Below are 24,242 nucleotides of genomic sequence, written 5' to 3' on the forward strand. Positions count from 1 at the left end.
GCTGGAGGTTTGGCAGGAACTAAGACTGCTTAGTTGAGCCCTTAATGTCAGGTGTTGAGCCCTTAATGTCAGCAGTGTTTGTAGACAAATGGGAACAGTAATTGAGAGAAACAGAGTTCTGAATGTTGACAACGGACATAAAATTTATTTTCATGAGAGAATAGAAGGTTATGGATTTTCTCCCCCAAAGGAAGATTTCCTTATTGGTGAAAATCTAGAAAAGAGAGAAAGCAGGAAGAGAAGAATCCACTGGCTTTCTCACCCCCCACACTGCTCATCTTCCATATGCAAACTCTTTCCACCTGTTGTTATGCTCTGCAGATGTCAGTCCCCATTGTCACCATCATTCTCACTGTCTTCCCTACTTAACATTTAGGAGAGCTGCCCTAGACACCTGCTGAGTGTCTGAATGACGGGCCTGGATTATTCTTTTAGCAGAATATTCTAGTCAATACCTCACCAGCTCAGCAACCTCAGAGTTTGCATTTTGGGACACTTGAGCCTTGAATCTTGGTTAGAGCTCAGCATGTGTGCCTCTCAGTGTTTACCAAGAGGAGGAGCTCAGAAGCTGGGTCTAGTAGTGGGTGTGATGGACCCACACCTCCCTGACCCAGCCAAGTCCCCTTCCTGCCTTCTCCTACCAGGCCAGCAGGTTCTCATTAGCAAAACTAATTACCATAACTAGACCCAGGAGGTCCTCCTCTACTTTTGATAACAGGCAGGAAAACTTGTACTTACTTTACTACCTTTACCTCTGGAAACTTCATTTCAGATGCCTTTCTCAGCTGACCCTCTTGAGGCTCCACCTTTACCATTTCTAAGGATCTCACCTGTCTTGCCCCCTGGTCTCCTCTGCCCTCTGGCTCAATGCAGGTTTCTTCCTTTGACCACACACACACACACACACCCCCCTTTGGTTTTACAGGACTATCATATTTCCTGAAATTCTACACTATGAGGACCCCAGAAATCATCTACTGCAACCAATCCAGTTTTAAGATGAAACACCAATCCCCAACATTTCTTGAGCTTTTTTCTATGCATTTGGGACAGGCAACAAGCTTTGGTCACATTCTCTGCTCACTCTGCATGCAACCTAATAAGGTCCTTTTGACAAATGAGGAAAAGGAGAAGACTAGCTAGCCAAAGACTGCATAGCTGTCATGTCACGTTAGGTCATTTCCATCTTCTGAGGAGACCTCTGGGAGAAATGCTCCAGGGCTAGCTCAGGGGACCTGTTGCTTTTTCAGCAGGATCTCTGCACTGTGCTTATCCCTGCCTCCGGAGCAGCCTGCACATCCATTGCTCTGTCAGTACTGAGTGGCTATTGGAGGCTTGAGATTTGTCTCCAGCCAGACCTGGCTTACATCCCCACCGAAATCCCTGTAGGCATGCAGCCTCAGAAGAGTTTCTTAAATAACAACCAGGATTTCCCCATTTCTAAATTGAGAGTAGTAGCATTCACGTCAAGGGCGACTTTCAGGATTTGGTCAAAAAATGAGCAGTAACCAGTTAGTGTGGTGCTCAGGTCCAATCAAGGATTGCTGTTATATCACTGGTGTCCTCCTTGCACCAACAGTCCTCAGTGATTCTCAGCAGCTTAACCCTTGATATTCCATCCTGCCTCGTGGTCAGACCTGTCCCAGCCTTCTGGCCCCTCCCTCTCTCCTCCCAGCCTCTTTCTCACTAGTAACTGCAGGTGCCTGTGGGAAACAGAGGCTCAGGTCTTCACTTCCCTTATGCAACATAACCATGCAGTCTCTTCCCAGCAGGTGCAGCCAGAAGGTCATTCAGGTTTCTTTCCACTGGGTGGGAGACAGAACCATGCTGGGTCCCCTTGCCATCCTGTGTGCTCTCCTGTTTCCAGGTAAGTCCTGACTTGTTCCCTGCTGCAGGGGACACCCTGAGGTTCCTGTCCATCACTGACTTACCGCTGTTCCCCTCTCCCCTGGCAGGCGGTGGAGCAGGGCTCAAGCTAAGTCAGACTGCTTTGTTGGTGGCACGCGTGGGCAGTTCACCTTCTCTGGATTGCCAAGCAGACAGCTCGGTCAGCTATATCCATTGGTACCGCCACCAGGATGGTACGGCACCAAAGAGGCTCCTTTATCTAGACATGTACAGTTCCACTGTGCAATGGGATTTTCCTATGAAAGTGGACAAAGTCAATGCCAAGAAGGGCAAGGATAGCAACAGCTGTACTCTGTCAGTGCTGAAACTGGATAAAAGCGACGAGGGCGTGTACTACTGCGCTGCCTGGGCATCCCACAGCCCTGTGCTCTGACCAGGTCCCTGAGCAAAAAAGTCGCCCCTGAGAGGAATACTACTACCTTCAGATTAGAAATGGGGAAATCCTGGTTTGGATATCTCACAGCAAATATAATAATCTTAGAATTTATTTGTTTCTTTAACTTTTTTAAAATGCAACATTAGAAAATGAGTCTCATATTGTGGCTTCTCTTTATTTCTACTGAACAGAGCTGTGACAGGCTGGCGCTTGAAGATTCTGGCCATCTCCAAAGAAGAATGTGGGAATAAAATATTGTGCAAGTCATTTCAGAGAGAGATTTACCATAAAATGATTGAAAATTGAAATGGGTTGTAGACAATTGATTCCAGTTTTCAAACTGCTGTCCTGCCCACTGCTGATAACTTTGCAGAAGAGACTCAGTGAGCAAAGCACAGCAAACAGTTGGTAGGACTAACGTCTCAGCACCCTCATGCACTGGCATATCTGGTGCTCAACTCATGTGGGGGGACATGATCCTCAGGCAGGTTGATGCAACAGCCCTGGATGAGACCTGGGTCCCTCACTTCCCAATTCTCTTTGAATGTTACTGCATATAGGATTTGGGGGCTGTATTCCTTGGACTTCTGTTCTCTCATCTGTGCAGGGAGGTAGTTTAACTACCACAGTAATGGGGTTGATCCTCTGTAATAAAACAAAATGATACCAATAAGATATCACTTTGTTTACTAACTTCTTATAAAATTTGTCAACTTGAGGGAAAAGAAAGGAAAAGAAATACTATATTACTGATCCTCCAGTCTCAAACAGGAAAACACCTGCTGCCATATGTGGGGGGAAAGAAAAAGCTCTCTGAGGAAGTCTCAGCTGAATTAAATGCCTTTTCAATTGAAGAAACAAAGTTTATGTACAACTTAATAGCACTGGTAAACATGATTGCTGAAAGGAAAGCCCAGTTTATAGGTAATGAATCCCTCAGATTCATTAACTCCTTATCTGTCTCCCTGAGTTTTTGCTTGGAGATTTATATTTAACACGTGCCTGATTGTGAAAAAGACCAACACCCCTTTCCTCTATGACGCCTGGGTCAAGAGGAAGACCTCCACCATGTGCAGGAGGTGGTGGAGGGGGAGGGACAGAAACTTACTTTTGCTCTGTTTGGGGGATATTCCTGCATTTGTCTTTCCATATACTAATACCCCTGAACCCTTTCCTCTCAGTGCCTGATTCCATAGGGGAGTGACCCTGAGACTTGAGTATTAGAGTTTTGTTAGAAAGAAATTAGCTACATTTGAAGACACTGTCAGAGAAGTCATCCCAGGTCAATGTAAATCTCAGTTTTCAACATGGGTCTGTAGTGTCTTTGAGTTACAACCTAAAAAGAGAGTGGCCCTATGTGTGGAGCAAACCACCCCTATGTGGAGGGAAAAACCAGTCATATTTGGAGTCATTTCCTCTAGCTGTCCTTCTCCTTGTGGATAAGTTAAGCTTCACCAAGGACACTTTGGCCACAAACAGTAAAGCCAAACCATCCAGAGACCAACAAAACCTCCTATCCTAAGTAAATTGTTGCTAATTAAATGGTTATTTAAATGCCTGATTCTAACAACACTGAAAGCATCTTATTAGAATGTACAGGACCAAGTACGGTGTTGACTCCATTGATGTCTGCTGAACTGAGACTGACATTTTGACTATCAGAGAGGGGCTCACATTACCTCACGGGTGGAGGATTTTGCATAGATGGATGCTTGAAATATCCTGATGATTTGGGCTCAACTCATTTATTTCATTTTTGAGGTGGTGAGACACAATGATTTTGACTAATAGAAGCAACATTATATTATGAAATTAATGCTGAATAATGTCTAAGAACATCTCATAAAATCATAGTTTCTTTTTTTTTTAAGATTATTTATTTATTTATTTATTTGACAGAAATCACAAGGAGGCATAGAGGCAGGTAGAGAGGAAGGGAAGCAGGCTCTCTTCTGAGCAGAGAACCCGATGCGGGGCCTGATCCTAGGACCCTGGAATCATGACCTGAGCTGAAGGCAGAGGCTTTAACCCACTGAGCCACCCAGGCACCCCATAAAATGATAGTTTCCATAGTTCTATAATGTATTACTAACTGACCACACGTTAATACTGTGAAAAATTCATGTCTGTTACATTAGAGTCATTTTCTAAGAATCATAATTCTGAAAATTCCTGGGCACATCTGGATATCTGGATATCTATGTTCACTGTTTTGTGTTGGATGTTCTTTATGTTCCACTCCCCAGAATTGGTTCAGGAACACTGTTTTGGGTAGAGAAAAGGGCACAACCTAGAGAGGTCACTTCCAAATGTTGGGAACAAGAGAGTTTTTACTATGTCACTCATACCCTTATTGACTCATAGAAAACCTGTATGGCTTTTGTTTGTTTGTTTGTTTTTTGTTGTTGTTGTTTTTTTTTTTAGAAATTTACTGTTAAACAGAATTCACATGTTAATTAATATTAAAATTCTTGTATGTTTTTGAGCACTTAGATGTACCATGTGACATCTGATGGTTAGAAATATGTGGAATAGTCTCTGTTTTAACCACTATATCTCCCCCTCTCCATCAAACTTTGCTTCATTTACAAAACAAAATCTTTTTTCTCTGCTGATTCCTACTGACTCCATGTGCCGTTAGAGACAAGGTTCATGCTGGTGGATCTCAGTGTAACTTCATGGCCTGAGTGTTTCTTTCCCCATCTGCAGAACAGATACCAGGTATAGACAGTGACACCAATACTGAGTTTTCCTATTAACACTGTATTTTCATTTCCTCATTTTTTAAAATCCCTTTTGTCTACTTGCAGATGAGAGAATGAGACCCTCTAAAGCAGAATTGTACACAACCATAGTTTGTTCAACAAAGTTGTTTCCCACTATTATTGCCTGAAAGCCTTTCATAGAAGTTTGCTAGAAAATCAACCTCATGTGTTCATCTGGAGATGGAGAGGAAAATACGCTTTCAAGTATGACCCTGTGTCTCCTGCTGTGGGGGCATGGATTTCTCCCCCAGGCAAATTAATAGTATGGATGCTGAGGGGCACAAAGGATGAATACTGTGAAATTTCTCCTTTTCTCTTCAGGATTAATGCTCCACTCCTCCAACCCCATTGTTCTGTGCCCATGGACCTTTGAGGAAATAGTCATGGGAATCTTTGCCCTGTTTTCAAATGGAAAGTTGGCCAGTGGAAACTGAAGCTCAAAAAACCATCCCCATGTCACCTGACAAAAACATTTTTTCTTAGACACTAGAATTCCAAGCCAGTGGGCCTTGGGAAAAAGAAACAAATCCCTCCAGTGGGTTAAGTGGTATAAAAGGGAATGAGTTCTCCCATATGCACCTCTTTTTCCTGAGCAGGAACCTCTGGGTATGGCAGGAGTTGGCACATATGTCGGCCGCTGTGAGAATGCAGGCCCCCTTCAGGGAGGCCTCACTTTCAGACCTCACTTTCTTCCACTTCCCAGTCTCTTGCTGATGCTTCCATTGGCTTCTCCCAGACAGCAACCAGAGAATAAGGAAAACCATCTGTGCAATCCCTGAAGGTCCACTTCGTAATGTCCAGGGCAAGGTAAGGAGAAGTCCACCATCCATGTGGAGGAGCAAAAGAATAAAAATCAAGTAGTAATCAAGTATATGTGGGTTATATTTGCCCCCAAATAAGTAAAACAAACTGCAGAGTTGGGAGATTTTATCTAGTTCCTTTCACCTTCCACAAAGCCACCAAAGTCCCATCTTTAACAGAACAGGTTGTGCCCTGTTCCCTCAGTAAGAAAACAGGAAACTGGACAAGTATTGAGAAATTATCATTAAATGTTGTGCTTTCTAGTTGACTAGCTTAATAGAGAGGAATGTATACATTATTTTTAATGCTTTTGTTCTTCAGGTAAATGAGGGATTCTGACATATTTCTTGAGTTATTACATATGTCATCACCACCTAAGTAGCAAAAAATAAAGAGATCTCTATCTCTGTGTCAATAAATGATTACAGGGCTTTATGAACCAGTATTATGATGAATTCAATTCAGTGTTCTGGATGTTCATTAGTACAATAAACACGTGTACAGTAGTGAACCAATCCTAACTCTTACAAAAAGAAAGTAGAGAAATGTCTGCCACTTCGTAATATCAACTAAAATCTGGCTTCTCACATTGTTTATAATTGATGTATCTTTTCTGTCTATTGGGAGCCTCGTGCCTAGAAGGGATTAACCCAATAGAGCAACAGTTCTTGGGAACCTCTTAACCGAGGACTTTCACGGGTGGCGAGCTAGAGTGCCACCGTGTTTCCCTGGATTGTTATGGGAATATTGTAAAGTTTGGCTTGTTGCCATTGCAGCTGCTGTCTCAAGACTAAGCTAATAAGGCTCCTGTGTTTTGAGAATATTGAGTTATGGCCCAAGAGTCCAAACCACGAAAGTCAAGGCTGTCTGATATCTCTGCATGGCCAGCTATTCTCAGGCCAAAATAGAAACTAGACGTACAGAAGGCGATTCTCTTACTGTGTGGTATAAATCAGAACTCTGCAAAATAAACTTTGACACTTGCTTGATATGTTCGCCTGTGTCCCTCCTGTTCCCCACATTCCCTTTCTTCCTTCTCCTATCCTTCAACCCTGTTCCCTCTTGTCGCACTGGCTGCAATAGGTGGCGCCCGAACAGGGACCTGAAGACAAGTGGTACCCGAATAGGGACCTGAGAACTTTTCAAGGGAGCACACATACAGGCACGTAATTGCTGACAGTCAGGTAAGAGGAGCCCAGGATGATGGGTGACAGCAGGAGTAAAATAACATGGGGCAAGGTCAATCAGTGAAACAAACTTTCTTTTTGTCACTACATTGCAGGCCCTTATGAAGCAAAAAGGGTCCAAGGTCTCTAAAAGGGCCTTGCAGATAATTACGTAAATAAGACTTCTAGTATACCCAGGTTGCTGGGCCATCCCTAGCAAAGGGGACTCTGACTTTATCCTTCTCTGTTCCTCCTAATAGGAACAAAGTGGGGACAGGAACAGTGTCCTCCTCCTAATAGGAACAGTGGGGGCTTCTCCCTCACTCATTTCCTGTGTTAATTCTTCACTGTCGGGAAACAAAAAGAGCACCCCCTGGACCTAATGCCCCCCACTCCAGATCTTCCCACCCATGTCTCAGGTAAACATTCAAAGTGGAGTGGGCCCAGGTGGAATGAAAATCAGTATTTGAACTAAGTTTGTCAGGTTAATTAGGATAAACATGTACTTTGAGTTAACAGTAGTAAATATAAAACTTCAGAATTTTTACTACAGGTCAAATAAGCTCATGTTATTTGTTAAAATCTGTTAGCAAAGAGATGACTAAATTGATGATTAATTGTCTGTCTCAAAGTTTTAATGGGTGATTATTAAAGTAGCTTTCAAAGTCTTTGGTAACCTAAAAAGCAAAAGTTTTGCTTGGATGACAAATGAAATCAAATTTGTTGGACATCTAGGTCTTTTCCAGATAGGATAAAGTGCTAAAGCATTGAGTATCGAATATAGGTTCGTGCTTTTAACTAATTACAGCAAAGAAAATAAAAATATTTAAATCTGTTGGTAAACATGTTTTATACTTAACTGATTGATAAATTTGCCATCTGAAAAATTCTTTTGTAACAGTTGACAATTGGTTAACACTTAGTCTTCACTAGAGATTAAGATGTTTCTAAGAATACAAAACTTTATTAACTGTAAGACTAATCACCTCCCATTAGCCAGGGATACCCAAAGGGCAGGGTGTCCAACCTGTCTGAATCTGAAGAGTGCCGGACTATGTGAATGTGTCTGTAAGGCTCCACTGCTTCGGCTATGGAGTCTGAGTGGGCTACACCCTGAGTCTCGTGTGGCATCATATGGCATAACGGGCATCTACTCCATGGAGTAGCCTGGTCCGGGGTTTATACGGACAGACCTTAGCTAAGACGCTCCTAAGTTCCCGCGAGGGATGCGAGCAGGACAGCATCTGAAAGATCCCCCTCCCTTTGTCTGCAACATCATTCACGATGGGAAGGAAACCCAATAAACCCACTATCTTAAGATTGCATGCCTAATAATAATAAAAAAGAAGAGACACTGATATAAGAAAGCTGTTTTTCTCTCTGTTTAAAATGGCAAAATTTTCTTAGGTTAATTGATCTGTTATGGTTTTCTCTTTGCCTGCCCAGAAAACCCAGTTTCTATGTTTTGTTTTATCAGATGTTTAACATCCCTAATTATATTTAGATATGTATTTTAAAACTTTCTAAGGTTTTAGCAATTGCCGACAAAATTTAAATTATAAATGAGATCTCTTTAACTCATAAGGCCTTTCCTTGGTATACTAAAATACTCAATAAGTACTACTAAATTAATTAACAAAACAGGAAACAACATGTGTTGGAGAGGATGTGGAGAAAGGGGAACCCTCTTACACTGTTGGTGGGAATGCAAGTTGGTGTAGCCTCTTTGGAGAACAGTGTGGAGATTCCTCAAGAAATTAAAAATAGAGCTTCCCTATGACCCTGCAATTGCACTCCTGGGTATTTACCCCAAAGACACAGATGTCGTGAAAAGAAGGGCCATCTGTACCCCAATGTTTATAGCAGCAATGGCCACAGTCGCCAAACTATGGAAAGAACCAAGATGCCTTTCAACGGATGAATGGATAAGGAAGATGTGGTCCATATACACTATGGAGTATTATGCCTCCATCAGAAAGGATGAATACCCAACTTTTGTAGCAACATGGACGGGACTGGAAGAGATTATGCTGAGTGAAATAAGTCAAGCAGAGAGAGTCAATTATCATATGGTTTCACTTATTTGTGGAGCATAACCAATAGCATGGAGGACAAGGGGCGTTAGAGAGGAGTAGGGAATTTGGGTAAATTGGAAGGGGAGGTGAACCATGAGAGACTATGGACTCTGAAAAACAGTCTGAGGGGTTTGAAGTGGTGGGGGGGTGGGAGGTTGGTGTACCAGGTGGTGGGTATTATAGAGGGCACGGCTTGCATGGAGCACTGGGTGTGGTGAAAAAATAATGAAACTGTTTTTCTGAAAATAAATAAATTGGAAAAAAAAATAATAATAAACCTTGGGTTACATTTGGATAAATGCTGTCACTACTCTAAGAGTTCTATACATTTCCTAGAGTTTTAATATTTTAATAAGGTCATCACCTGGTAATTTAACCATATCTATTCTGAGTTTTGTTATTTGTAATTGTTGTATTGTATTTGTAATTCCCTTGTAAGACAAATTTTGTATTAGAGAAAAATTCATATGGGAGACTTTCAGAACAAATACAGATATTTGATATACTTGAAAATCCTAAAACTAAAATGGATAAAAATTTCCAGAACTAACTAAAACTGCATTCACCAGATTTAGTAACATGGAACTAAATGAACTAAAAAATTATAATGTTATATCTTTTAACGTTTTGTCTTATTTTAAACATTACTGGTTCTCTAATGTTTGCTCTTCCAGACTAAACATATTTTTCTTCTTAAGATATCTGTGACTTACAAAAATGTAAAAATATTTATTTACAAGCAAATCAAAACATTCAATAAACATCCCCTATAATTCACAAGGACAAGCCATTGTCAAAAGAGCTAATGGTACCCTTAAATCATATCTCAAAAAACTTAAGAGAGGGAGAAATACTACAAAGAACAGTGAAATACTCTCCTCATATGGATTTAATTTTAATTCCTTATGTTTAAAATTTTTGAATGTCAACGATATAGGTCGCACAGCAGCTGAACACTTTTGGCATCCAGACTTTTCTCCTCTTCCTTATACTAGATGGAAAGACCCCCTGATGGGCACTTGGAAGGGTCCTAACCCTGTCCTCCACAGGGGATACAGTTTTGTTTATGTTTTCCTGCAGGATGAGGACACCCCACACTGGATGCCAGAGAGATGGTGCCAACTCCTTGCCCCTGTGGCAACAAATTGCAACACTGACACTGAGTTGGAGAAATCAGTGGAAAAGAAAAAGACGTCTCCCCCCCCGCTTACAGTCGGAGGGATGTTTCATGCAGAACTCTGGAAACTGGTTGCTGCTCTGGGACCAATCAAAGTGCAAATAGCCAGAAATGGTTATACTGCCACAAAAGACTTCAATCTGACTTTGCGGGCCTATGTTCCTAGACCTTTTTTACTGGTAGTGGGATCAGGATTAATAATTCTCACCTCTTTTCAATAAGAACATCTATTGTATAATACCCATTGTGACCATTGTGTGTTAACTAATTGTCTACCTGTGTCCCTGCCTTCATCAGGCACAGGTCCCATGATAGTGTTTGTAACTATGAAACCTCCATATATGTTATTGCCTGTAGAAGTTACAAGACCTTGGTATGCTAACTATGGATATCAGTTTGCTTTGGAATTAGAAAAACAGTTAAAGCGAACACATCGATTTGTTGGGTTACTTATAACAGGTATTGCAGCTTTAGTTTCCCTAATAGCCACAGCCACTCTCTCTTCTTTGGCATTATCTCAGAGGCTTTACACTGCAGAACATGTTAATACTCTGTCTTGAAATATATCTTATCCACTCAGGAGACCATCGATAGAAAGATATTGAGTAGACTAGATGGCCTTGAAGAAGCAGTAGAATATTTGGGAAATCAATGATCTTTGCTCCAGACTCAAATGTTATTAATATGTCATGGAGGATATCAACACATATGTGTTACGCCCCTACCCGCAGATAACCACTCCTGGGAAAATGTTCAGAGACATTTGTGTGGCATCTGGCATCATACCAATTTGAGCCTGGACCTGGCTGAGCTACAGTCACAAATCAACGCCATCGGACAATCACATTTGGACATTATAGACCCTTCTAATATTGCTGAACAATTCCTGAAAACTCTCAGGGGGTTTAACCCTGGCAACATTTTGCAACATTCCTTTTGGCTATTCGGTGTATTGCTCACTTTAATTGTACTAATTGCAATCATATGGTGTTGTATGTGTAATAGGTGGAGCAGGTCAGCTGCTTTGACACAGGCACAAATCTATTTTCTGCATTTAAAACAAAAAGAGGGAAACGTTGGGAGCCTCGTGCCTAGAAGGGGTTAACCCAATAGAGCAACAGTTCTTGGGAACCTCTTAACCGAGGACTTTCATGGGTGGCGAGCTAGAGTACCACCGTGTTTCTCTGGATTGTTATGGGAATATTGTAAAGTTTGGCTTGTTGCCATTGCAGCTGCTGTCTCAAGACTAAGTTAATAAGGCTCCTGTGTTTTGAGAATATTGAGTTATGGCCCAAGAGTCCAAACCACGAAAGTCAAGGCTGTCTGATATCTCTGCATGGCCAGCTATTCTCAGGCCAAAATAGAAACTAGACGTACAGAAGGCGATTCTCTTACTGTGTGGTATAAATCAGAACTCTGCAAAATAAACTTTGATACTTGCTTGATATGTTGACCTGTGTCCCTCGTGTTCCCCACATTCCCTTTCTTCCTTCTCCTATCCTTCAAACCTGTTCCCTCTTGTCGCGCCGGCCGCGACATCTGTCCTTTCTTCATCTACCTTTCTGTCATGTATGAAAATGTTTGATCACAAACCTATCATCCCTATCTACTGTGAGTTCTGTCCCTTTGATTTTTTTAAACTTTTATATTGAAGTTACCAAATAGTTACCAAAAATCTAGTTTTATTCTGGAAGTGGTTGAGTCAGTATTTGTAATCCATAGGTCAATAGATTTCTTTGATTCTTTCCTTTGTTCATTCAAAGAAAAATAGTTAAGCTCTTTAGGAAACTTAAGAAACAAAATATTCCAGATAAGATGTTAATAATAGCTATTTTTTTAACCAAAAACTCCTTATGTACTAGGTAGGCATTGTATTAAGCAGTTTATAGACTTCTTGTTATATAATGCCTCAGTATCAGAGGAAAGAGGAAAAGGAATCTGATGGATATCAGTGTACCCCCCACAGATGTCACTAACCCTGTCCTAAATGTTTGGTTTGACATAATTTCCCACTGACTTGCATTCCTAGTTATAGACTATTATGTTGAAATGGTATGATTATCTCAGAGAGAAGAAAGCTGTTCAGAGATTTTCAATAGTTGTGAAAAGCTCATTCTGAAGGTGCTGGCAATGAACAAAATGCAATTCCATCCATTTAGCTGCCAGATAATATGCTTGATGTTCAGTCTCTGGAGGAAATCTCATGATCACCATGAGAATCCTGCAAATGTCCATATTTCATGGCAGAAAGAATTGATGCTTTGACAAGAACAGAAGCTGCAGGGTGGAAACTCTACATCCCATGGCATGGTGTGAGTCAGTGGTGGTGGGTTCAGGCCTGGTTATTGCACAAGAAGGTTCTGATTAAGAGACCAATCCTAAAGACAAGCAGGGCAAAGGGCTGGAAGAGGGTGGGAGGAAGACTGGAAGAAGGAACTCTCTCCCCATGCATAGTGATGTCATCATGAGAATGAGCAGAAGATAGACAGAGAAACAGAAACAATGAGCAATGTGCAAAAGGAGATTGTCCTAACTTGAAAGAAGCTGTTCCAAACCAGAGGAAACTATTTTCAATTGGTAAGGTTAGCACCTCCCTCCAAAATCAGAATGAGGAAGAAATGACATGTATATGTTATCAACAATAATGACACTTCCTTTCCCTGTAGCAAACCCAGAATTGCAGCCTCTGTTTGGTGTTACCAGTGTGCCCTGCTCATATATGCCTAAGTGTGGGGGCACGATGGGGGCCAAAACCCATCCCATGGCCACCCTCCTCTATACCCCGAGCAGGGTTGTGTCAACCTGGAGCAAAAGTGCCTTTTTCTAATAATTCTGCAAAGGCTGTGGTCTGTTTTATTTACTGAAAAAAGGAAACAACTGTACTACAGAGACTGTTCAGAAGGTAGAAACTACAGAGTTATGTAGACAAGAAACAGCGTTTTAAAAACCTTAATCTGTGAAGCTTTATGACTCTAAAAATAAACTAATTTTCAAAAAAGTATTGTCAAAGAACCAATGAAAATACTATTGTTTGAATCTAGGTACCAAATTTTACAATTTAAAGCCTTGAGAAAAACTGACCATCGTGAGCAATACAGTAAAACAGCAACAACAACAAAAGTCAGGGTTTGCATAGACCCCATGGGTCCCGGACCATGTATTCAGAGGAAATCAGCTGGAACATCTCCAGTTGTCTTCTGTGGAGGAGATGCTCCCTCCCCAGTAACTGCTTTGAGATTAAGAGATGAGAAATCCAAGAACTAAGCATTCAGCCTAGAGGAGGACTCAGAATTATCACCAGTACTTCTTTTAAATTTCACATCTGTCTTTACTCCTTACCATGAAATAATTGGGACAATTAATTTAGAAAAGTCTTCCTTGACACCCGTTTGCAATATTTCTATCTATGCTAGACATACCTGTTTCTGCATATCTGTCAGTGTCTGTCTCCGTATCTGTCTCTATCTACATATCTGTGTCTATATCTCTGTCTCACTCTCTCTCTTTCCAGTTAGTAGTCAAAATGATACAACCAGAAATATCTATATCTATATCCACAGTAGAAAAAAGGATAATTACTCAATGCTGTACCTACCAAAAAAAGTGATTTATTGGTACAAAAAAAAAAAAAAGAATTAGGCTTTGGGTATCTGATGTATCAGATGTATTTGGTCTCTTAAAATACATGCTTAGAGGCAATATGATAAGAACAAGAAATAGGCAGCACTGAGACATCCTGTCCCCTCTACTGAAATTCTTTGTGTACAGTCCAGAAAACACAGTAGACGAAGCCAGGTACAAATGTACAAAGTATTAGAGGAGCTGACAGTCAGCCCCAGGAACCTCTCTTCAGTTCTGGACTCTCACCATTTCCACAGAACAACCTCCACCCCAGTCCCAACCTCAGCCTCAGCCCCCACACTGTGCTTCCTGACACGTACCTCAATCCTAGAATCAAGGGGAAAAGAAGCAGAGAGCCACCAGCTGTGCCTTCAGGATGCCAGGCTTCCTGATGCAACTTCTCATTGACCTGATTGCCTCCTGTGGAGAGCTTCTGCCTGAGAGTCAGGACATATCAGTTCTTTTCCTGATATTTCCTGGGAGTGTCTATGGTTCAGGCTGCATGAGAAGGGGCTTGAAATGGAGAGAGGGTACTTGACTGAGGTCATGGACATGACTATGAGGGCCAGGTGTGGTGCCACATGAAGGAAGATGAAGACAAGTGCTCCTAAGTAGGAACTTTTTCTCTGTTTTGGTGACCTTCCCAGGGTCTGGGCAAACCTTGTCTCTAGTGCAACCTCCATACACACTTGCTGAATTAATCTGTGAATCAATGAATCCCAGGAAGCATTACTGAGGAAGAAAATTTCCTGTAATGAATCCTAAGCACACATTCTGGTACATTGAGAGAAATATATAGACCCCTCTGTAAATATATATATACTTATGTACATATACATGTATATTCTTATTACATAGTGGTATATGATATATTATATATTAAAAGTATGTATGGAAGAAATAAAATATCTTATTTAAGATTGTGTGCTCTAGACATAGATCCTCACAGATTATTGCTCTGCCATTTACTCATGTCAGCCCTTTGATAAAATAACTGGTGTGTCCAAAGCCTCCATTTTTTCATATGAAATATGGAACCAATAATAAAATCACCCACTTAGTAGGCTTTGTGAAGATTAAGTGAGAAATGGAGCCAATGTGTTCACCTATCATGTAGAAAATGCCTTCAATATTGAAAGCTCTTAAAGTTATAAAAAATAAAGAAAATAAAATCTCTATTTTTGAAAATGTTTAAAATAATAAACAAAAGATAAATTCTGCCTTTGTTTACTCCCATGTTTGAAATAATTCAAGATGAGAAAACACATTTTTCCATGAATGTGTCTGAAATGATAATTTATCTCCCTTCTTGGCTCCTAGCATCTGAAATCCTTGTCTATGTCCTGGAAATATCACACCTTATGAATCTCAGTGAAAGAAAGAGTTTGTTCACAGTATAGGAAGGAAAAAGTTCAGATACTGTTTCTCAGCCTTCCTTAAGCTACAGTTAGGTAGAAAGTGTGGGCTCCCCCAATTAGAGACATTCACACAACTGCTACCTCTTCATACAACACACACAGAGAGACACACATATGCACAAACATGCAGGACAGAAAGTGATGCAAGTGCATATGCACACTCATCCATGCACACACACAGACAAGTACACACAGACATAAACACAAACACAGACACAGGGTCTATAAGGAAATTCCTAGCAGCCATGGTGGACCAGGGAACCTTTCTCCAGAGTGACCTTGGGTGCCTTCCTTCTGTCTTTTAGTCCTTTTCATTCCCAGGATGAAGCTTCTTGCATAGTAAGAGTCAGTCCTCTTAGTTGTAGGCATTGGCCTTCTGGTCTACAGACCTCCACCTCCACAACATTCAATTACCCAGTATGAATCACTTCAGAAATGGTATTTATTGGAAAGGAGGGAAAATAGAAAAGCTTCCTCAGGAGGAAAACTCAGCCATACTGGTTCTTTCTCTCTTTTCTCCTCAGGCAGGGCTCAAACCAGAGTTCCCATCAACTCTACATGGTATGTGACAGAGCCACACACACAAGTTTTAGGCAGAACTGTTTCAAGTTTTAAGTCATGTGTACATTTAGAGAAAACCATATGGAAATCATAAAAGGCAAAAGAGAACAGATGGAGGAAAACAGGAATATGGAAAAAATGCATAAATATAAAATACTAATAATATGAGACTGATTTTCAAGGTTAGTACTTCAAAGTTTTCACCATAGGTTTTTCGCATGAAAACTTGGTGTAAATAATAATGGTTGACAGTATGAGGATATTGAATTTGTGAAATGATAGTAATAATAGAAAGAAAGATAGTAATAGAAAACATATGTAATTACTATCAAAAGTTTACTATTTTCAGAACCTGGATTAGCATGTATTAGACTGAAAGTCTCTCAGTTATTTAATGTACACTAACTTCTGTGATAGGATTGTTATCACATCTATTTTCAGATGAGGATTTGAGGCAGAAAGAGATTAAGAAATTTGCAGAGATTCAGGCAGCTCCTAAGTGACATAAAAAAATGCTTTAGTGACAAGGTGAGTTGCTCAGAATATGAAGTGAACTGAAAGAAGAAGAATGCAAAACGCAGTGTATATTGCACCTGTGACTCATCAAGGAATTTGTAGCCCACAAAATAATATTTATGTCCATGTATCTGCAAAGAAGAAATCGAGAAATCCAGAGACTGTAATGGAGAGAGTTTTTGTTCCTGGTGAGATGCTCAAGGGAATTTTTCATCTTCATTGTTCTCTTTTTTCTCTGTTTCTTCAAGGATGATATTTAAACACATGTCCTACTTAGCAGCTTTGTAAATTTTCTTGATTCAGTTGTCACTCCTCTGACCCTCGCTGTCCTGTTCTATGGAATGAAAACTTACAAGCATCGATATAATGTAATTTCTGTGAGGATGGACAAGGTTAAGGACATCTAGAATAAAACTTCAAGCATAAAATATACTCGCTTAGTATTAGTTCATTTTTTAGAGAGGTGGGGAGAGGCAGAGGGAGAGAGAATCTTAAGTATGCTCCACACTCAGCACAAGCCCAATGTGCAGCTTAATCTTAATACTCTGAGATCTGGGCCAAAATCAAGAGTCAGACACTTACCAACTCAGCCAGCCAAGAGCCCCAAATATTTTCTCTTCTGAAAGTTAATATTTTAAACATGCCATATTGAAAAATATTATATAGAGAAATCATGTTCATAAAATAGCTCCTGGAAAGTAGAAACAATTTTCATTTCCACAGAAATCAAGATTCTTTCATAGTCCCTTCACATTTATGCCAACAGTTCTCCAGATACCACTAGTCTTATTTTGAGAAGGACACAGCAGCAAGAAACCTACAAAACACCCTCATTCCCTATAAGTCTGCAGCCAGTACTAAAGGCCCAGCAATCGACCTCATCAACCACTTTTTTAACCCCCCCTTTTCAGGCTATGCCCTCTTGACACTAAGGCAGGAGGCATCCAGCCACCAGTTCCCCACTATCCTGCCTGCTTCTGTAGTACACAGCCTGGCAGATGGGGTATCTTGGATCTAAGTATTCACTTTCTTCTTCCTCTGTGCTCCTGAATCACACTCCTGGACCATTTCAGTCTAGATGAGAGGGCAAAGAAATTCTGTATTGTTTCTTATAATTATTAGAAGTATGGGGAGCCTGGGTGGCTTAGATGGTTAAGTGTCATCCTTTGTCTCAGGTCATGATCCCAGGGTCCTAGGATTGAGCTCTGTGGTGGGTTCCCTACTCAGCAGGGAATATGCTTCTCCCTTTCACCCCTTCTCATACTCTCTCTCTGTCTGTGTCTCTCTCTCAAATAAATAAATAAAATCTTTTCAAAGGGAGTTCATTGGAAATGCTCTTCTTTTATTTAGAGTTCCATCAAGGATGGAACACATCCACATGTCCATTCCACAAAAGTAAAGAAAAAAAAATTTTTTTAAGGAAAGAAAATATTGACATATATTGCAAGAAATCCAGAACAATTATTGAAAAGGTAGTCATTCACTGGTAGGGGCAAAAACACAATCAGGCTTTGGAGCATCAGATTTTTGAAAGGTCAATAAAAATCCCAACTCAAAGTCTTGTATGTGGGAAGAGCAAAGCTGAGGAGAAAGGTTTCTCAAATTTTTACTTCAATCTGTGCCATAAATTTCATAGAAAAAGAGGATGTTGTCATTTACTACTGTGCTGATGGTACTCACCACTCTAGAACTGTGGAGACAAGCAACAGAAGATCTTCTTGGGTCTGTACCATTCACATCCTTCCCTACAGTGCCAACCACAATCAGCCCCCTGCTAGGGTCCCAGCCTCAGTCTTTCTTGGTCTGAACCACTTCTGGGGCTTTCCAGGAAGCCATCTTGGATTATATTTGCACATATTTCCAGATGACTTCAGGAGCTGTGCTTTCAAAGTGTTCTTGGAGTGAAAGTCTTTTGTGGGGGCTGACAGCACACAGGCTGTACCATTGTCCATCATCACAGCATCCAGAGACTCTGTATGTGGGTAAAGTTCACGCTGAGACAGGGAATCACTGTGTGCCATTTTTAGTGCGTGTAAAAAAAAATTCTTCTGTAACTTAATTATTATTGGTCATTTTAAAACTAAAAAAATTAGAGCTTACTGAATTTAGGCTTAATGTTGAGCCAAAGGTATTAAGTTCATGCCTTATGAACTGGAATTCACTAAAAGGTTTAAGGACTGCAATTCTTTAGATGAACGCTAGAGGTTCAACAAATTAGAATTGAAACAAGGCCCTTTTGCTGGGAGGTGTGGGGAGATTGGTGCCTGCATGATGTCATCACAACAGAGCTCAGAATTCATTGAGGTTGTTAGAGGGGCCACCATATAGGGCCACTATTAATTCTCCCTGTGAAAGATGAGAGGGAATCTGTCAAGAGCAGAAAAGCCTACCTGCATGTGTGTGGAGGAAGGGTGTAGGGGGGCTGGGTATTGGTGGGTGTGTCCGAGTTCTCGCTCTGTGTTCTCACATTCAGCACATGTTAGCCCCTGTAACCCAGATCACCTAAATATTCTCTTGCAGTATTAGCAAGAACGTCTGACTCCTGAGGTAACTGAAGTACTACAGGGTTAGTGACTTGTCCAGGTCACACAGCTGGTACAGAGTGAGGTGGCAGAGAAAGGCAGTGACCCAGATCAACTGGCTTCTCCTAATTATTGAACTAAACCACTTCTTCACTGCAGGACAATACAAGGAACACTACATTGTCCCCGACACCAGGAGCAGATTAATATTGAACGTTGAGTGACACAAATCATTCCAATGTATTTACAACAAATGTAGGACCTGAGGGATTAGCTGTCTTCAGAGAATAAGTAAAATGCCAATAAACTATCAATTGAATGTTTAATATAAAATGCCTGTCCTCATGTTTCTGAGCAAGGTTCTGCAGTATGAGATTGCAGGGGAATGGTTGAGTGGGTTTGAGAATAATCCTGCCACACCCCAAAAAATCCATTTATCAGGAATTACTTTCTGGATTGGGAGCCCACTTACACAGGGCACAGAAAGCCCCAGACCTGCTCATATCTGGAACAGATCAGGAACAACCCACAGAAATATCTAAGCCACCCCTTCTTCTGAGAAACTTGAAGCAGCCCCACCCTTTAGCCCCTGACCTGAGGAGTTCTGTAACAGGAACCTCACTTCTTACCTTGTCACAGGGGAGCCAGCCCAGCCAATGAGATGCCACAGCTGAAAGCATTCATTTTCTCATCTCCTGGGCTTAGCATTTGTCCCCCAGGAACTTCTGTCTACAGAAGAAACTCAGGAAATTATTTGTTGTTACTTTTTTTCCATATAATTTTTTCTTTGGAATTTCTCTTTGCTTGCAGTTGGCTTTGGTCAGGCAAAGTTGGAGCAACCCACAATATCAATCTCCAGAGCAAGAGATGAGTGTGCCCGTATATCTTGCAAGGTTACCATTGAGGACATTAACAAAGAAGTCATCTATTGGTACTGACTGAAGCAAGATCAGGGATAGGATATCTCACATTTGTCTCAACACATCTTACCTAGGGCCACTTAAGTAGGAAGAACAACAAACTTCCACTTCAACCTTGAAAATAAATGCTTAAGGAAACAAGATGGGGCCATGTACTTCTGTGGCAGCTGGATTAGGACCCACAGCATCAGAGGTGCCAAGAGAAGTTGCACAAAAACCATCTTCAGGTCGGACCTACCCACATCCTTCTCAATATGGGCAACCACAGAGGCTGCACAGCTGGGGGCCCAACCTGAGTCTCTCTCTCTGTTGTATTTCCTGAGGTTGGCAGGAAAACATCTTAGATTCTGTTCACAGGGTGAGCCCGTATGAGGTTGATAATTATGGTACAAATTAAAGCAGTTTGAACTGATATCCCACTAAATTAGGCTGTCAGGGAACCCAGAAAATACATAGCAAATGGTACCAAGAAAAACCCATTTGTCTGATAAAATGCTGGGTGGAGAGAGATTTCTAGTCCCCAAATGGTTCAAAATGAAGACAGTAAAGGTGTATAAAGTCTACATAAGTATTTCTTATTACTACTTTCCAGTTTTATTCATGGGCATTACAGTTTTTGGAGGTAGAACAATGTGTGAAGCATAAAAATTCCATGCTTTTATTACCATCCTATGGCCAAATTGAGGAATTCACTGATTGTTATATCTCTAAGTAAATGGCCGGTATCTTAGTTACAGAAGACACCGAGGTATAAATCCTGTACCACAGAGGTAGAAGCAACACCTCACTCGACATTCAGGGTCAATACTAGGATAAAAGGAGCACTACTCCATTGGAACATGTCCTGAGTGCATCAGGCACCTCCAACATGGTAGAAACACCTGTAAGAAATTTTTCTCCAGGATTCTGTAAGGAAAATAAAAATCCTGAATACAAATCAGATGATTAAAAAGGATAACACATACTCCTTTTATCTGTAAAGAAAAGATGGTGAAGGTTTTTCACAAATTACAAAGATTAAAAATCATGGTTAAGAATAAAATTCTGTAGTTAGTAGCTGGATGGTCTCCATCAACAGTGATACACACAAGTAATGTGTGAAATTACAAAATCTCCTCCCCCATCTCCTTAGAGTCCACTTTCAAATGCAGAGAAAAGTTCTTTACTTCAAAAAAACTTGATACTTTTGATAATTGGATATCTGACCACATAGTCACCATGCATAGAGTTTACCTCTCGTTCCCTGATCATGACAACAGCTTCATTCTCTGTTTCTCCTTCTAAGAATCAGGTGGTGTTATCAAGGGCAGAGATGTTATGGAAGCAGCATGAATTCCTGACCCAGCAATGTCAGAACCTTTTCAAGGACAAACTGAGAATCTTCATGCTCCATACCCTGCCCATGATGATTCTTGACTGGGGTGGGTTCCAGGAGAACGAATCTGAGTGCCGAGGCCTCTCCTGACTCCTAACACATCTACAGAAGAAAGTTAAGAAGACTCCCTGAATGAAATATGGAGTCAGAGAACAATGAACTCTTTCAAGAAAGAAGTGAATGAAAAGAAAGATTAAGCTTCTCAGAGTATCTGTTTGAATATTTTACAAAGATTATTGTATTTAATCCCCAGAAGAGCAGTACATGAATGTATTGAATTGCCCACATGGGGAGATGGAGCTACTGTGACTTTTCTGCACAGGACAACCATGAAAGCCTAAAATGTTGAGCATTTGGCTGTCTATTGAATATATTTATCAGTCATTGCCCTAGAATAACATACTGTGAGTGACATTTGTTTTTATTTTGTTTCCCTATTACTCAGTGTTTCCTCAATGACCGTTTGTGACATATCCATCCTGCCCATACTGTCCTACTCTAGATAAATTGCTTAAAATATCCTTGATTCATTTTCCTCACTTGAAAATAGAAAATATAATCATATTTAACTGAAGAAACTGTTTAGGGGGGTAACTTAAATTATACACACAAAATTCTTCCAAGTGCTTGGAGCATATCTAATGCTCACTATATTCAGAGTTTACATTGCTTATGTGGGTTATTCTGGCATATTTGAATGTAATATAGCAAAATATGAAACAAAACCTATAACCTACTCTTCTCTTTTTTATTTTTAGTAATACAAATAGAACACCTGCTGACATTTATGGACTGCTTCCATGCCTATTCATTTCCTAATTGTCTATGACTGCTTTTGTGTTACAATGGCAGATGTGAGGACTCAAAACAGAGACCTTAGGCCAAAAAACTAAATAAAATACTTGTTATCTGACCCTGCAGAGAACATTTGACAACCCTCTCTGTGCAAGAAAGAGTGACAAAATGAGTTTGTGACTATAACTAAAATCCAAGATGAAATAAGAGAAAATATTGACAAGTTTACCCCATGAAAATGAAAACAAAGTTTTCATGGCAAAAAGCCCCATAAGTTAAAGGACAAATGACAAACCATGAGGAAATATTTACAACCTATATAGCACGTAATGTTCAACTATCCTCAAATTAAAAATACATTTTAAAAATGGAGGTAAGACATTTAATATACCCTACAAAAAATGGCAAAAGACATGAAAAGGTTATTTATGAAAAGAAATATACAGATAGCTCTTAAATTTATACAAAGTTAATAAAAGAATAAAAGTTTATAATTTCTCTGTTGACAAAGCTCTGAAAGAAAGCAGGCAATCATACATTTCTGGTAAGATGTAAAATACAACCATTTATTGGGGAATTTGGAAATATCGAACAAAAGTTCATAGGTCTTTGCTTTTCAACCTAGCAAAAGTACTTTCAGAAATTTACTTTAAAGGCACAATCTCAACATTTGAAAAAATTATGCCAAAGGTATTCATTGGGTAACTGCAAAATGTGAAATTATATATATATATATATATATATATATATATATATATCCAGATATATTATAAATCAAGAAATTATATATCCATAAATATCCAGACATCGTAGACTGCTTAAGTAAATGATGACACATGCTCACAGTGGAGGACTATACACTGTAAAATTGATGTAGAGGGGCAAAATCATTTGTGTTTATATACTAGCAATTCACAATTGGATATTGAAATATTAAAAAGGTATCATGTATTATACCCACAACTACAATATTAAAAAAAAAACTTTAGGATACACAGTGAAAATTATTCTCAAAATATGAAGGATTTGTATGCTGAAAAAAATAAAACACTAACGAGAGAGTTGAAGAAGAACAAAATACATGGGGAGGTATACCATATAATAGATTGGAAGACTTAATATATATAAGATGTCAAAAGTTCTCCAAAGTGGAAAAAAAAAAAAAAAAAAACAAGAAAGAAATCCTAAACCCAGCAGGAGAAGAGAAATCATAAAGATCAGAACAGAAATCAATGAAATAGAAACCAAAAAAAAAAAAAAAAAAAAACAAACAAAAAAAAACAATAGAACAAATCAATGAAACTAGGAGCTGGTTCTTTGACAGAACTAATAAAATTGATAAGCCCCTGGCCAGACTTATCAAAAAGAAAAGAGAAATGACCCAAATAAATAAAATCATGAATGAAAGAGGAGAGATCACAACTAATACCAAAGAAATACAGACAATTATAAGAACATACTATGAGCAACTCTGTGCCAACAAATTTGACAGTCTGGAAGAAATGGATGCATTCCTAGAGACCTATAAACTACCACAACTGAACCAGGAAGAAATAGATAGCCTGAACAGACCCATAACCAGTAAGGAGATTGAAACAGTCATCAAAAATCTCCAAACAAACAAATGCCCAGGGCCAGACGGCTTCCCAGGGGAATTCTACCAAACATTTAAAGAAGAACTAATTCCTATTCTCCTGAAACTGTTCCAAAAAATAAAAATGGAAGGAAAACTTCCTAAATCCTTTTATGAGGCCAGCATCACCTTGATCCCAAAACCAGACAAGGATCCCATCAAAAAAGAGAATTACAGACCAGTATCCTTGATGAACACAGATGCAAAAATTCTCACCAAAATACTAGCCAATAGAATTCAACAGTACATTAAAAGGATTATTCACCACGACCAAGTGGGATTTATTCCAGGGCTGCAAGGTTGGTTCAACATCCACAAAGCAATCAATGTGATACAACACATTAATAAAAGAAAGAACAAGAACCATATCCTATTTTCAATAGATGCTGAAAAAGCATTGACAAAGTGTAGCATCCTTTCCTGATTAAAATTCTTCAAAGCGTAGTAATAGAGGGCACATACCTCAATATTATCAAAGCCATCTATGAAAAACCCACCGCAAATATCATTCTCATGGAGAAAAACTGAAGCTTTTTGGCTAAGGTCAGGAACACGGCAGGGATGTCCATTATCACCACTGCTATTCAACATAGTACTAGAAGTCCTAGCCTCA

General features: G+C 39.9%; 1 gene segment (V, D, J or C); it reads left to right on the forward strand.

The window, feature by feature from the left end:
• Positions 1-1,824: 1,824 nt before the first annotated feature.
• Positions 1,825-24,242, forward strand: part of LOC122904686 — a 53,641-nt gene continuing 31,223 nt past the window's right edge. The window contains 2 exon segments of the C gene segment in view: positions 1,825-1,867; positions 1,956-2,264. Coding sequence covers positions 1,825-1,867; positions 1,956-2,264 — 352 coding nt within the window.

Source organism: Neovison vison, chromosome 4, assembly GCF_020171115.1.
Source record: "Neovison vison isolate M4711 chromosome 4, ASM_NN_V1, whole genome shotgun sequence".
NCBI lineage: Eukaryota > Metazoa > Chordata > Mammalia > Carnivora > Mustelidae > Neogale > Neogale vison.